General features: G+C 30.2%; 1 protein-coding gene across 1 annotated transcript in view; it reads right to left on the reverse strand.

Moving 5' to 3' along the window:
* LOC148271826 (guanylate cyclase 32E-like) overlaps positions 1–14,581 on the reverse strand; it is a gene marked incomplete at its 3' end in the record, with an annotated part of 72,788 nt that overhangs the window by 45,470 nt on the left and 12,737 nt on the right. The window contains exon 2 of the mRNA XM_088240883.1: positions 1,438–1,620. Within this exon, the coding sequence (XP_088097009.1) occupies positions 1,438–1,620 (183 nt within the window). The remainder of the gene's footprint in view (positions 1–1,437; positions 1,621–14,581) is intronic.

Consider the following 14,581-nt stretch of genomic DNA (forward strand, 5'->3'; position numbering starts at 1 on the left):
AATAATAAATACACAGGTACATATTAAAAAAAATTTACAATGCAAATTAATATCCATTTGGCAATTCTTAACCTGAGTACGGCCCATTGTTTTGCTGCAAACTGTAGATAACTTAATACCCAACAGTCAGAGAATGATTTTTCTACGTTTGGGCAATATATATCTATAGCTTGGCGCATTATTACATTGCAAGGTGGTGTATATTAAATAAATGGTTTCAACTTGTATATTCTGTCTAGAGTTTTATTTACAACTTAATAGACACACAAATAAATTAAATACAACAAATTAATATCGAACAATAGTGTTTGAACCTAGCTGTGGAAATTGGAACAATTTAACATTAAATATCATAAGTGTTTGAGCGCCTCTATAGCTTAGCGCATTATTACTCTGAGTGCTATTACAACAATATAATAGAAACAAAAAAAAAAACAGATTTTCAAAAAAAAAGTACTGAACAAAATTAATCAAATTTTCCTAACTGTTATTTGATGTTTGAAAACTGACCAGCCACTCGCGTAATCTTTTTTATTTCAAAATAAGATAGAAAGTCACACTTCTTTGCCAAGAGAGAAAAAGGTGGATCCAAGGACTGTGCAGTGTGCAATGACGCCAGTGACCGAAAAATGAAGAAGAAAGAAGCAGTGTGGTTTTACGAAACATTTTTATTATTTCTACCATCTACTACCATCAAGCCACTTCCCCGTAGGGGTCAGCAGAGAGAATGGACCGCCAAACACGTCTATCCTGGCATATATTTCTAGCTTCTTCCACATTCATACATCTTGTCATACGTGCCCTTCGGTTCTGTCTGCATTTTCATTGTAAGTTAAAAATATTATACTGAATCGGGTTGTAGTCCCTTGGCTAGTGTTGCGGACTCACAGATCAGAGGTCTGAGGATCGAATTTGATTTCCGTTTTCCATAGGGAGTTATTTACAACTCGTTGAAAATGGCCACCAAAATTGAAATATTTGGGTAAATTTCATTATTTTATTATGAATGCTATTATATATTTAAAAAAAAATCTGTAGTTATAAAAGGACTTATAAAAGATTTTTGGTTTTTAATCAATCCATTAGTAAATAAGCTCTCTTCGTTTTTTTTTGTGAATTTATGTTATTTTCTATATTTTCGCGAGAATTTAATTAAGAGGTACAGTGGGTGTAAAAAAAATAGTATTCAAAGGATTAAAGTAAATTTAATCGTTTTATTTAATTGATTATAAAAAACTGTCTTTATTTTCTTGAACATCAATATTACTTCAATTCTTATTACTAGCAACACTTGCTGGCAATATGAGTATTAAAAAAACTGTTTAATTGATTTATGCAATGTATCCCTAGAAAATATATGCGATGTTTCGTAGCAGTCTCATGTGATGGTCTTTTCTCTCAGATAATGTATTTATAAATATCCGACTATTTACTAACCTTAATGGCTTCCATTTGATTACTGCCCCAAGCTGGCCTAGAACCGGAGACCACCGCGAACTGGTTCCACTCGAAGGCCCTCAGGAGAGCCACGACACTCTTGGACACCTTGCTGGAAGGAGGAAGAGTCCTGGCAAAGGTCTTGTAAACCAGTTTGTCACTAACCACGGTCTCCGAGCATTTCTGTAAAAAAAAACATTGTAAAATTGTTAATCGAAGGGAAAGCGCGTATACACGCGAGCCTATAGGTCAGGGAAGAGCCTTAATGTGAAGAGTGTAGTGACAGATTCAGCGTGTTGCATGACTAAATGTGTTGAGAAGTTGAAGGTGGTTTTGAGTGACCATCTTTTGTATGTGCATTGCACATATATATATATATATATATATATATATATATATATATATATGATTTTTTAAAAATAAATATTTGGGTTCTTATGATCAACCCAAATATTTCATTTTTATGGAAATTTTCAACGAGTTGTGAATAACTCATTATTAGAAAATGGGAATCAAGTTGGGGTAGACTGGGATTCAAACCACAGACCTTTGGTCCGTGAGTCCAAGACACTAGCCACATTATATATTTCACGTTTTATGTAATATTTGCTTCCTTTTTTGCATTCAGTTTTTTAAAAAATAAATTACAAGTTAGTTTATAATATGTAGTTTTTATTCAGTGTTTTTAATATTGTAGTATTGTAAAATAAATATTAAAAAAAAAAACAACACCTTTGATTTTTATTACCAACCCGTGTACTCAAATTAGTTCTAAAAAATAGCACCGCCAGTTTTCAAAAGTAACACCGTTTTTGGCAAAAAATAGCACCACTTTTCACAAATAATAGCACCGCTGTTTTCCGGTCTCTATACATTATTAATTTTTAAAACCCACCCATCATCATCATCGTACTTCTGTCTGCATCTAATGATTTTATAGGGCACTGCATTGGTACACTAAATGCAGCGTATATCAATAATTTGTTACATGAAGATGAAGGGATCAACCTTACGCCCACGAAAATCCACTAGGGTTATATTTATTTATTTATTATAAACATGCTCTATGTCAAATCATGTTCGTGTAGTCATTATGTGCTTCTAGGCCCTTGTTGAGTTGGGACTAATACAGTATCTACAAATACGTACAAAATACATTATTGAACAGCATATTTTAGAATCAACAATACTATAAACGAAACACGATATCATAAAAATCAATATTTAATTTACAGATCATAACCGAACATAATTTTATCGCCAGCCCAAAGCAACAATGAAATTAATCTAAAATTTACGATTTTGAGATACACAAGCATATGATGATAAATTAAATAAAAAAATATTTTCAATAATAAAATATTGAAGTTAGATAGTTCAGATAAAATTATTTATTTTATTTGTTTATACTTTTACATTGTTTGTATTCTTTTTTTTATACAGAATAATGTTCCCTAGTAACTCTTGTGTTTGTAATTTGGAAGGTAGAGAATAATGTTTACGCGTGTAAAGTTAGAAAGCTTTTACATAAAGTTGTTTTATAGATTTGACATTAAGGTTTTCAAATATACCGAGGGAGCTAGTTCTGATTGGGACTCTTAAGATAATTTTTATCAAAGCTTTTTGTGCAATTATTATTTGCTTGATCAGTGTGTCATTTGCACATCCCCATCCAATTATTCCATGTTCCAAAACTCATTGAGTTATTGCGTAATATTTCTTATTGTTTTAAAAAAGTCAATTTGCTTTTTAAATAATTTTTTAATATGATCAATTTGATTAGTCCATCTTAAATTCCCATCTACATAAATTCCCAAATATTTAATTGAATCTACTCTATCCAACAATTTACAAACAAATTCAATATTTGGAATTCAGTTGTTATAATTACAGCTGTGAATTGTTAAGGAAAGATTTGGATTACGTATAGTTTTATTATTAATTAAAAATGTTATGTATTTTGTTTACGAGTGATTTGGTGTTAGATAATTTGAGTCCAACCTTTTTTTTTACTAAGTTTAAATCATTTTCAGCCTTTCCAAATACAATATCCCATGAGTTTCCTTGAGATAGTAGCACAATATCACCAGCATATGAAAATATAGTGTTCATAATATACTTCAGTCAGACCCCTTGCACACATCAAAGTCCTATTTTCTCAGATAATGTTCTTCAGAGAAATCTCACTGTTGCTAAGGGGTAGTGTTATGCAAATAATTGAAAATTATCATAGTGTTTTCAACATAAATATCTTTTTTGAGTTAACTCTAGTGTTCTGTTTTTTTTAAAGTAGACTTTGTCTTGAAAACTCTCTTTAAAATTATTTAACACTCAATGCGAAAAAGAAAAAGTCGTGCGGGTTTTGGGCATTGCATAATTTAAATTTATTATCGTCACAAGTTAAAAGTTTTCTTTACCCAAGGGTAAAACCCTTCTGATCCGGCCTATTTAGCATGAACTGTGTAAAAAGTCTTACGCCATTATCTTGCAAAAAAAAAAGTTGATCGTATTTCATTTTTTATTTCAGTCAACAGATAAAATTGAGAATAAAGCTCGGAACCCGCCGTGTGACGCCATAAACTCCGATTTGAACAGTGTGTTATTTGATTACTTGAACGAGATCAAAAATGACTAATCATAAAATATATATTTACTTTAATATTGATATTTTTAATTAAATTAAATTTAACTAAATTTATTAAATTAATTATATTAAATTTCTTAACTAAAATTTTTATTACGGCTAATATTGCTTAAATTAAATTTTATTAACTACCTTTGGTTTAAAATCTATTTAAATTAAAAAAATACTTGATATACCTGTTATTCTTTCTTTTTTCTCAGCTACGCTTGACACGTTTTTATACTTTTAAGGTACATTTAATTATTGAATTGCTTCTATAAATTACATACTGCTTTTCTTACTATAATGTGTTATTATTTTTGAAGAGGTTTTTTTAAATTAACTTAAATTTATTGACTTTTATTTCTTTGAAAGTTTCTACACATTGTTTTTTTTTTGAATCCCTTAAAATATGTTTGTATGTATAATATATATTTGTTTTTCCTTTTATTAATTTATTTAATTCCATTTATGTAAAAACGTTATGTTATTAGTAGATATGCAAACTTTTAAATATAACTTTTTTACTTTGATTTTATTTTTCAAACTACTTTTATTTATGTTTTTTTTCCTTCATTTTTGCCTTTTAAATAGACAATTGATGACATAAGATCATAGAATTAAGATTAGATATTATGATTATGTACCGAATATGGAAACTTCACTGGACCATTAGAATTAAGTCTAATTGTAAATATTATAAAGCTATTTAATTGTACTATATGTTTCCTCAATAAATGAAAATTTGTATAAGTCACCTTAAGGGCGCTGTACAATAAATAAATATCCTAGCACGTCTTGCAGCTACAGAGCGCATGGACAGTAAGAAATCTAGCCCCTATTTATATATTTTTTATTTGACAGTGAAGTTAAGAGTCAAAGAGATATTTAAAAAATTGAAATGAAAAACAAATTAAAAAAAATAGAAGTTAGAGTAAAACACCTACTGAGCACATGGGCGGTTGGAAGTCTAGACCCTATTTACCAAATTGAGATGTTTGATAGTTGATAACATTTACTTATTGAAGCTAAATTGTCTTGCAGCTACAAAATGCATTGACGAATGAAATTCTAGCAACTTAAAATTATCAATAAATTTACAAAAATATGTTCTGTAATTACCAAAACTTTTATATTCCATTTTCAAAAATGTTTTCTGAAGGGCGTAAAGTCCAATACTTCGATATATAATATGGAAAAACCCAAAATATTGTAGAATTATTTAATTTAGATAACGTTGTTTTTTTTAAAGAAATATTCCTCTTTGCTTACTTTATTGAACATACGCGAACTAAATTGCACTACGAAAACTGCCAAATGATCAGCTCTAATTTTGGAAGCACCTTCTAGTAATCATGAGTTTTATAATACTTTGGACCGTATTCAAAGGAATGGTAATTTGTTATGCAATAATGTTGATCTTTGAGTAAAACTAACATAAGAGAATAGAAGCTGATCTCATTTATTTGTGTTCATTGTCAAAACATTCCCAATGTTATGGGGCTATATTTTTTTAATTTGATTTATTTCGAATAAAAACAGATGTAAATGTTTTTTGAATATAAGTAAAAACCATAAAAAATGTATAGATAGTAGGGCCTGCCAGCCAATAATATGTATTTACTAAATTATACTTCAGTAAAGCGACGACCGACGATTAAATACACCATATATTAAAGTAAAAGAAATATAGACAAAACAAGGAGATAGTGGGAAGGAAAAGAAGGAAATTGATAAGGATTGGTGAAAGATGATTTAAAGAAAGTAGGAGTGGAAATTAGAATTTAATTAAATAAATAATTAATAAGAGACAAAACGTCTATTCTCTATTATTCTTAATCAAGAATATTAGTTCTCTTCTGTACCTATTTCACGGAGTGTTAAATACATAAAGACTACTAAAATTCTTGTTGAATGCTTCACATATACGAGGGATGATAGAATTTTTCCGATGGCCAGTTTTAATATTAAGAATATAAAAAATATCACACAGTCCAGTTGGTCTGGAGGAATTGCGGGTAGGAACATTTTTTTTTCTCAATTTTGTAAAGCAGGATCTGGACGAAAATATCTCTCCAGAGTGTCAAGGTTATTTTTCAATTTATTTTTTTATTTTCTTTTATTCAGGAAACATACAGTACAGTTACAAAGTTTAATATTTTACACAATAAGACTTAATTCTAATGGACCAGTGAAGTTTCCATATTGTAAAGCAATTATACGTAAGGTTAATTATGAAAGTATAAAAAAGAGAAGGAAAAAGAAAAACATAAATGAAAGTTGTTTAAAAATTAAAATTTAAGTGAAAATTAAAATTTAATGAAACTTGAAAGAAGCTAGCTTTATAATTTGAAAAATGCAAATAAAATTAATATTCTACTTGTTTCAGGATTTTTTAAAAACATTCTCGATTCTAGTAATATTCAATTTAAAAACAAGGGGTAAGACAGCGGTGCAATATTTAAGATGGGGTTGTTCGTATTTTATGTATAGCGTTATAAATGTACCTAAGTTTTTAAAAAATTTACGCAGCCGCATAATAAATTCAGTCATTTTGTATGCCTTGTTAATTATTGTTTCTATATGTAATTTAATTTGGAGTCCAAAAGAATTCCTAAGTCACATATTTCGTTTGCTTCTCTAATTATATTTTCATTTATCATATGGTCATATATATATAATGGTGTCTTGAACTCTAAGATATAATTCTGGAATTAATACTTGCTAAATGAGATTTAATGTGTTTTGGTCATTGTCACCTCGAATGAGAGAAAAAAATTCCTACATCGTCCCCGTTAATCTGAATTTCCAGGAAGGACAAAGTCAGTTAAACTTATAATGAGGTAGATTTTGACCCGCTGCGGCTGTGCTTTCTAATGGCCAATATCAAATATAAGGCTTTGCACAACTTTTACTGTATTGTTGGATGATGCCAGAGACGAGATGCCGAATGGTTTGACAAGGTGTCATGCGACCATGCGACCAGCGTGAAATGTGGATCTGATGGCCAACGGTACGAATTTTACACTCTTTGGTTGGTTTGTCCGGACTTGGGAATCAGATGCGCGGACGCCTAGGTAAGTAATATATGGTGGGACAAGCAACTGTTCCTGTGGGACGCTGATTCAGTTGGGGGTTGTGCTTCCTTCTGAGTGGAACGCATACGTTCTTTTGTTTTGTCTTCCCCTTGCGGGGGTGGTATTCAGATCCTCTGCCTCTGACCACCCAGGGAGTCCTTCTTTATCCAAGGCCGTTCTCTCATTGTAAATATCCGAGTTTTTTATTATGTTTGTTGTGTTAGTTATGTTTGCTGTGTTTTGAGTCATTGTTTTCATTTATTTGAATACGTTTATTTATGTTTATTGTTTGTGTAAATACATATTTTTGAATTTAAAAAAAACAGAGGCATTAAGGAGATCCTGAGGGGCGGGGACGACGTGTTGGCATCTGTTCGTACGTCCTCCTCCCCCTTCTTAATCTGCATGAAGTTTGTATTGATTAGGCATATTTATAATAATTCTCATCAATGTATTGTTGAAAGAGTATTTGGTTCTTGTTTCCCTAGAAAATCTAAGGCGACTAGAGATATATGATTTCCAAGATGGCTTTCAGGGGATACTATAAAGGATATTTAAGCAAAGCATCCCTTCCTTGAAACATGAAAGCAACGGGCTGTCAGAGCGATTATGAAATGTTCGGGAGATTTAAATCTAGCGGAAGACGTGACATTTGATCGGCATTCCAGGTATTCAATTCCAGCAAAGGAAACATTATTTTTAGTAAACAAATTCCTTTTGAGACCGAATAAAATCTAAAAACAGTTGGAATGTTCACACCAAGACAAAAAGAGTGTGTTGAGTTGATCAAAAAGTTCGGAGCGTAGATATTGCAGAAGCGAATACCCCTGCTTCTTGACGTTAACGCTGCTAAGCAATTGTTCAAAATAAATGAAAAATACGTTCATCACAAATAATGTGAATAACATCAATCCTGTTTCTCCACCTTTTTAATCCACGTTTTTCTTAAAATTGCGTATATTATAAAAGGGCCACTTTGCTTAATTTAAGAAATAATTTATAATTATTTCCAGTAATCTAGAAAATTTCTAAAGTTATCCCTATATTTTTGAGAGTCATTCGTAGAAAATAAAAAACCTCTGGCTGTACTCTCAACACCAGCTATTGTATTTGATTAATTTACTTTGAATCTGTATTATATTTGTAAATTAAGATTTCGTCAAATTGAAATAGAAACCTCTTTAGTACAAATGATGGCTTGGTGTGGAGAGTCCTTTAAATAACAATTGTAATTCTCTTTCTATGGTTATATATATGTGTATTATTTATTATGTTTAAAAAGAGCCTTTTAGGTTATTGATGTAAAAATTAAACACAGTATGAGTCGACCTTGAAGGAAAACAAATTGGAATGCAAATGCAGGTGATAGAGAATGATGATTACCTTCCTTTGCCAGTTTTTTAGATGGCGATAACAAGCGATTATCACTAATCATCACAAAAGACGTCGTTGGAAGACGTAGATTGATCATCTCAATACTAATTGCCTTCGTTAACATAACGGCAGCTTACATTTGTACATTAAGGTTATGGCATTCATTATCGCGCCAGTTACATGAATTAAATTATTTACATTTTGTCGGACATATATTTTAACAGAGACGAAGAGATTCTGAGAGAAGGTTAGGTGTGATGGTATAACTGTAATCATCTAACCGTTTTTAAATCATGTTATAAACCACAGTTTACTATTTGAAAAACAGAGTTTCATTCACCAGCCTCGAAAAATAAAACTGTGTCGTCGGCAAATGAAATTGTTTTTCCGCTATTATTTAATTCACAAAGGGATTTTATGTAGACTTTATTTAATAAATCGTAAATACAATAAATTTTGTTCATCCACCACAATTCGAGCATACGTCTCACTTCTGTATTCAACGTATTATTCTTAATATTGTTCGGTAACATGTTACATGATATATTAGGTATGTACGTATTTGTATTCCAGCGTCCTTTTGCCTCAGAGTAACGACGCGCCGCCCGTTTATAGAGATGCCATTTCGCTCTGTTGCCTAGATAAAAAGTGTTGCAAATTTTCGGTAAGACAATAGACGTATAACGGACGCTTTTGTCACTGAGCTTGACTTTGCTCATTAATAACGTAGAAATTTCCTTATTATATTAATGTGATCCATGGAAAATTAGCTATTTTACTCTTATATTAAAAACGGAAACTTATTATGTATAAAATATCAGACAAAACAATTTCTCAAATAAGACAAGGAATATTACCAATTCAACATGGTTTCCTTCTGGGCAAATCAACTCATTGGTTTCAAAGTTATATAACTGGTATATATGAGAGTTAATGTTATATTATTATATAAATAAAACACGAGTGATACTTTAATCCACAAATTTGGAATATCCAGTGACCGGTTTCATCGCTTTCGCGACATCTTCGAGACTGGTCATAATAAGCGATGAAACCGATCACTGGATATTCCAAATTTGTGGATTAAAGTATCACTCGTGTTTTATTTATATAATAAATTACAATGAACTTCCATCAAGAATTTTCACTTACAAACTTAAATGTTATATTAATTATTGTTTCATAATTATCTTTGTGGAAATTTAATTTGAATTTATTTATAATGAAAAACTTTGTAATTTTTACCTCATAAGAGTTTAATATATTATGTTAATATTTATGTGGTAAAAATTACAAAGTGTTTCATTTTGAAAAAAAAAACAGTCAATGTTAATGATTTTGTGTCACAAGCATTCTTGGCGACAAGTAAAGTTCCTCAAAGATCCCATTCTGGACTGATTCTGTAGAGTATTTTTGTGAATGACGAAGTAAAAATTTTCAAAGAAGTTAATGTTTTACTGTTTATTGATTGATTTGGTGTTTATTTTGTAGAACTCCATATTTAAACTTATAATATTAAATATCAAACACTGATTTGATTCTACTAAACACTTTATTTTATTTTTACAAATATAAAAAATATAAAATTAAAAAACACAAATTTCGTGACAGTTGTTCGTGACAATTATTAATGCACATGCTATTTTTATTTTCTACTTAAGTATCTTGAATTATATAACTATATAAGGACAATCAATCCACCTAATCTTCACATTCGTTTGAAAATGCCCTAACAAGGCGAAACAATTGTCACGAAATTTTTGTTTTTATATTTGTAAAAATAAAATAAAGTGTTCAGTAGACTCAAACCAGTGTTTGATTTATAATATTATAAGTTTTACTGTTTGCCGACGATAAAAAAATATATACAATTATAAAAAATGTAACCGAATGTAATACTCTTCAAGAAAATAAAAATAGGTTGTACTTGTGGTGTTGTATAAATAAACTTCAGTTAAACATTGGCAAAAGTATAATCTTCTGTAGATGGAAAAACCCAATTAAATTTACATATTGTTTAAGGAGTATTGATTTGACAAGAATGTCTCAAATAAACAATCTGGGTATTTTGCTTGATGAGAAACTGCAGTTTATTTTTCAATACATCAAATAGCTAATGATAGAATGAAGACGCTTGGATTTGTTTTGTAAGTAGTGTCAAATTTAAAAAATGTATTTACTTTGACAAAATTAACCCTCATAATACTCATCGGTTTAATCATTCTATTATGAAATCCATTCTCGTGCTATAGAAATGGTACAAAATAAATTCTAGCGCTTCGTAAATCATAAATTAAAAATACCTTTGGAATCCTTAAACTTTGCTTTCTTTAAAAGTGAAATGAGATTACTGAAATCGACAGACGGTTGAGTTATCGTTTTTATTTTTATTTCTAATAATGTAATCTATAATTGACAGCCCTACTTTGCTCGACCAGATTCATATTCGAATACCTGAAGACAGCCGAAGAATATTATTAATTGAATCGTCATTCGCTTCGTAACACTTCATAATAATTTACGATTATTATTATATTTAAGATTATTGCGCACAAGAAGCAAATAATGATTTTTGTAACAATAATTATTCACGAATCAACTTCGAAATGCAGTCACCTATACCTAGAATAGGTATGGTAATCAGTTTAAGCAAATATTTGTCATTTTTTATACCAATCTTGTTAATCAATTGAAATGTACGCGCATTTGGTAGTTTTTAGAAAGGTCATTTATTTATTAATATAATATTCTACATACATTAGTGACAAAAACACGGTTTATAGCGACACAATCAGGAACGACCCATGCCTATTTAGGCCACATCTTTATTTACAAAATTCTTCTGTACGTTTGATGTCACTAAACTCCTAAACGGCTTAGCCGATTTACGTGCGGTTTTCAGCGAAATGTGGATCTTTGCGCTACGCGTGTTCGTAAATATTAAAATCTTCAATCTTATTTGTTTAAGTTAGGAGCAAAAATGTTTTATTTATCGACCTACCGGGGTTGCATTCGACTAAAATGCACATACAAAAAAATGGGAGGATTTTGTTTTTTCGTGTTTTAAAAAAGTTTGTTTTTAAATGTTTACAAACAACATTCGCTTTTTATGGATCCCAATCAGATTCATTCCTTAAATTATTTATAATTTCTTCCCATTTATTTATTTTTACTGGATTTTTGGTAATTCTAAAATATTATTAACTGAAATTCGATGCATTTAAAAAAATCGCGATTATGAATAAAGTACACCCCTGCTGGTGAGAAGAGCTGAGTTTTACGTATGCGTAAAGAATTCTTTATTTGAAAATGATTTTTTTTATGTTTTGGAATTCAACCATAAACAAGTTACTAGGTACCTATTTAAATTCAATATTCGAATATTAATAATTTTTAGTTTTGGAATTCAATCATTAACAAGTATCTAGGTTAGGTACCTACTTATCAATAAAAAGTCTTAATCCAAGGTAATAGCAGGCAAGTCGACGCTCGGTCAGGACAACGTGGGTCGAGTCCTGGTATATATATTAATTAAAAATAATATAGTTTTAATTTTTTTATTATTTTTTATTCAGTATAACTATAAACCACTATATTTATTGAAAATCCTAGAAGAATTTGTTTTGCGTATGGGAGGCTTGATAACCGATAGCGCGTTGTTTATTACCTGAGGCTTTTGCCATATTTATTACAATATTTTAGGAACAGCTAGCCTTTCCATACTAGTAAATCTGGACGCCGATTACAATTGGAAGAAGAGATTTATCTTTGATCTTCAGTTGTTTTTAAAATAAAATCAAAATTTCTTTACAAAAATGTGTGTATTCGTACAAAATTTTTAAGTATCTTCGTGAGTAACCTATTATATGCTTCAAAAAAATTCTTGAGGAATATTTAATTTTCCATTCAGAAAATTTGCTTTACATTATAGAGAGCTGAAGATAAGTCTGTTAACTTCCCATGGTAATCGGAGTTTGGTATTGTAAACACGTACCCATTTCTGTTATTACTCGGAGTGTGGCAAATTAAGTTATACTGAAGTAGAGCTTTAACTGATCATTTATAAACAGATTTATAGATCTATGATACTGAAACATTGTGCCTTTGGAGATATACATCATCATTTATAGATTGTATCAATTCGATAATTGAATTTTGTGAAGCCTGAATAAAATTAATATTACTTTCGCTTGGTAAAATCCGGGAAATTATCTCACACCACTCTTTGTGTACATAGATTTTATTTTTATATTGCTTTCGTAATTAAGCTTTGTATTTTTTTATTTCATTTTGTACTTTGTTATGCAATTTTTCTGTGTTGTAATAAAAACCTCTTGTAAAGAAAATAAGTTTAAAATGCAGTTATATCGTCGGTCATACAGCAATACGTGGCGGCCTTTGTGGTGTAATGGCTAGGACACTTGACTCACGCACGGAAGGTTCCGGGTTCAATTTCCGGTGACAACAGAACAATATAATGTGATTTTTTTTCAAGTCTGGATGTTCTATGCCGTAATTCATTACTGTTGTAGGGCCTCCTGGCGTATTCTGGAGCAAACATTATGAAAAAAACTAACCATTGGATTTTTTTTGGCAAGGGATACTATAAACCGTTCTATTAAAATATTACTTAAGATTTTAATCCACCAAAAATAAGCTTGGAGTATTAGAAAAACTATCATTATTTAGAGTAAAAATAGCAAAAATTAAAAACTAACGGCTCTTACTCCCTATAACGACATGTCAAAGTGATTTATTATGACATGTTAAAGTTATTTTTCTATATGTCATGTAAAAGCGATTTTAGTTTCGAATCATGAAATCGGATCACTTAAATACATTTTGGTAATTTGCTGTCATCAACATTTTTATTAAAATAATGGTTTTTGAGGGTATTTTGAACACATTTATGAAATTTTAAAGCCTAATAGTAGAGTTAGTGTCAGTTAGTGAACATTTTTTTGCTGGTTATGCAACTTTTAATTGTGATTACAATGGTATTTTTGCATTGAAATTCACAAATTTTAACTTAGATCTCTTTGATTATTGTTTTCAAACGTCCTAAATCCCATTTCTGAATTAAATTTATAATGTAAAGGAGCCTTTAATCTGAGTTTTTAAAACGTATACTTAATTTTATTCATAATTATTTTTATTATAATGTAAAATAAAGTATTTTAAAACATATTTAATGTGAAAGATGAATCCGATGCACTTTAACGAGTTTGATATATCATTAATATTTTGAGTTTGTCCAAATTTTTGTAAACAAGGACTGGATTCAACTCCTTGGAGAGCTGTTAATATTAACATATTACAACAGAGATGGAGAACATTTCAGAGAAGATAATATAGAAGTCCAGGCATCTACAGGGCTTATGACCTGTCAATGGCTAGTTTAAGTGGCCATTTTACATACTGTGTAACATTCACCATTCTGCCCATATTTGAACATCTATATTTCTTCAATTCTTTCATGTGTTGATGTTTGTGAAGTTAAAGAGCTGAAACCTTTATTTACGCGGGTGAGATTCGTCTAATTAAATTATTTCACCTACATACTAGGCAACGCCTGAAAATGTTATTTTTTTTATTTCTATGCCTCTTCATGGACCAGGTGGATTTATCAAATGTGGTTGTTCAAATATGGGCAGAATGGTGAATGTTACACAGTGTGTAAAGTGACCACTTAAACCAGCCATTGACAGGTCATAAGCCCTGTAGATGCCTGGACTTTTATTTTATCTTCTCTTAAATGTTCTTCATCTCGGTTGTAATATGTCAATATAAACAGCTCCCCAGGGAGTTGAATCTAGTCCTTGTATATAAAATTTGGACACACTCTAAATATTGTTGATAAATCCACCTGATATACCATTGTTTAACAAAGACTTGTTAAAATTTGATTGCTCAAAACACAGCATAGGTAAATAAAACAAAAACAGGTGGGTTAATTTAATTAATTTAAGTTTGAAATATCAGGACAGATTTTTCGTATTTTTTTCAAAATCAGCCATCGCCTCTCTTGACCGTCTCAATGCCCTCAAATTTTCTTTGTGCCTTCTACCGC

The sequence above is a fragment of the Micrasema longulum genome, unplaced genomic scaffold (genome assembly GCF_059751315.1).
Source record: "Micrasema longulum isolate JH-2025_06_02 unplaced genomic scaffold, ASM5975131v1 h1tg002635l, whole genome shotgun sequence".
Lineage (NCBI taxonomy): Eukaryota > Metazoa > Arthropoda > Insecta > Trichoptera > Brachycentridae > Micrasema > Micrasema longulum.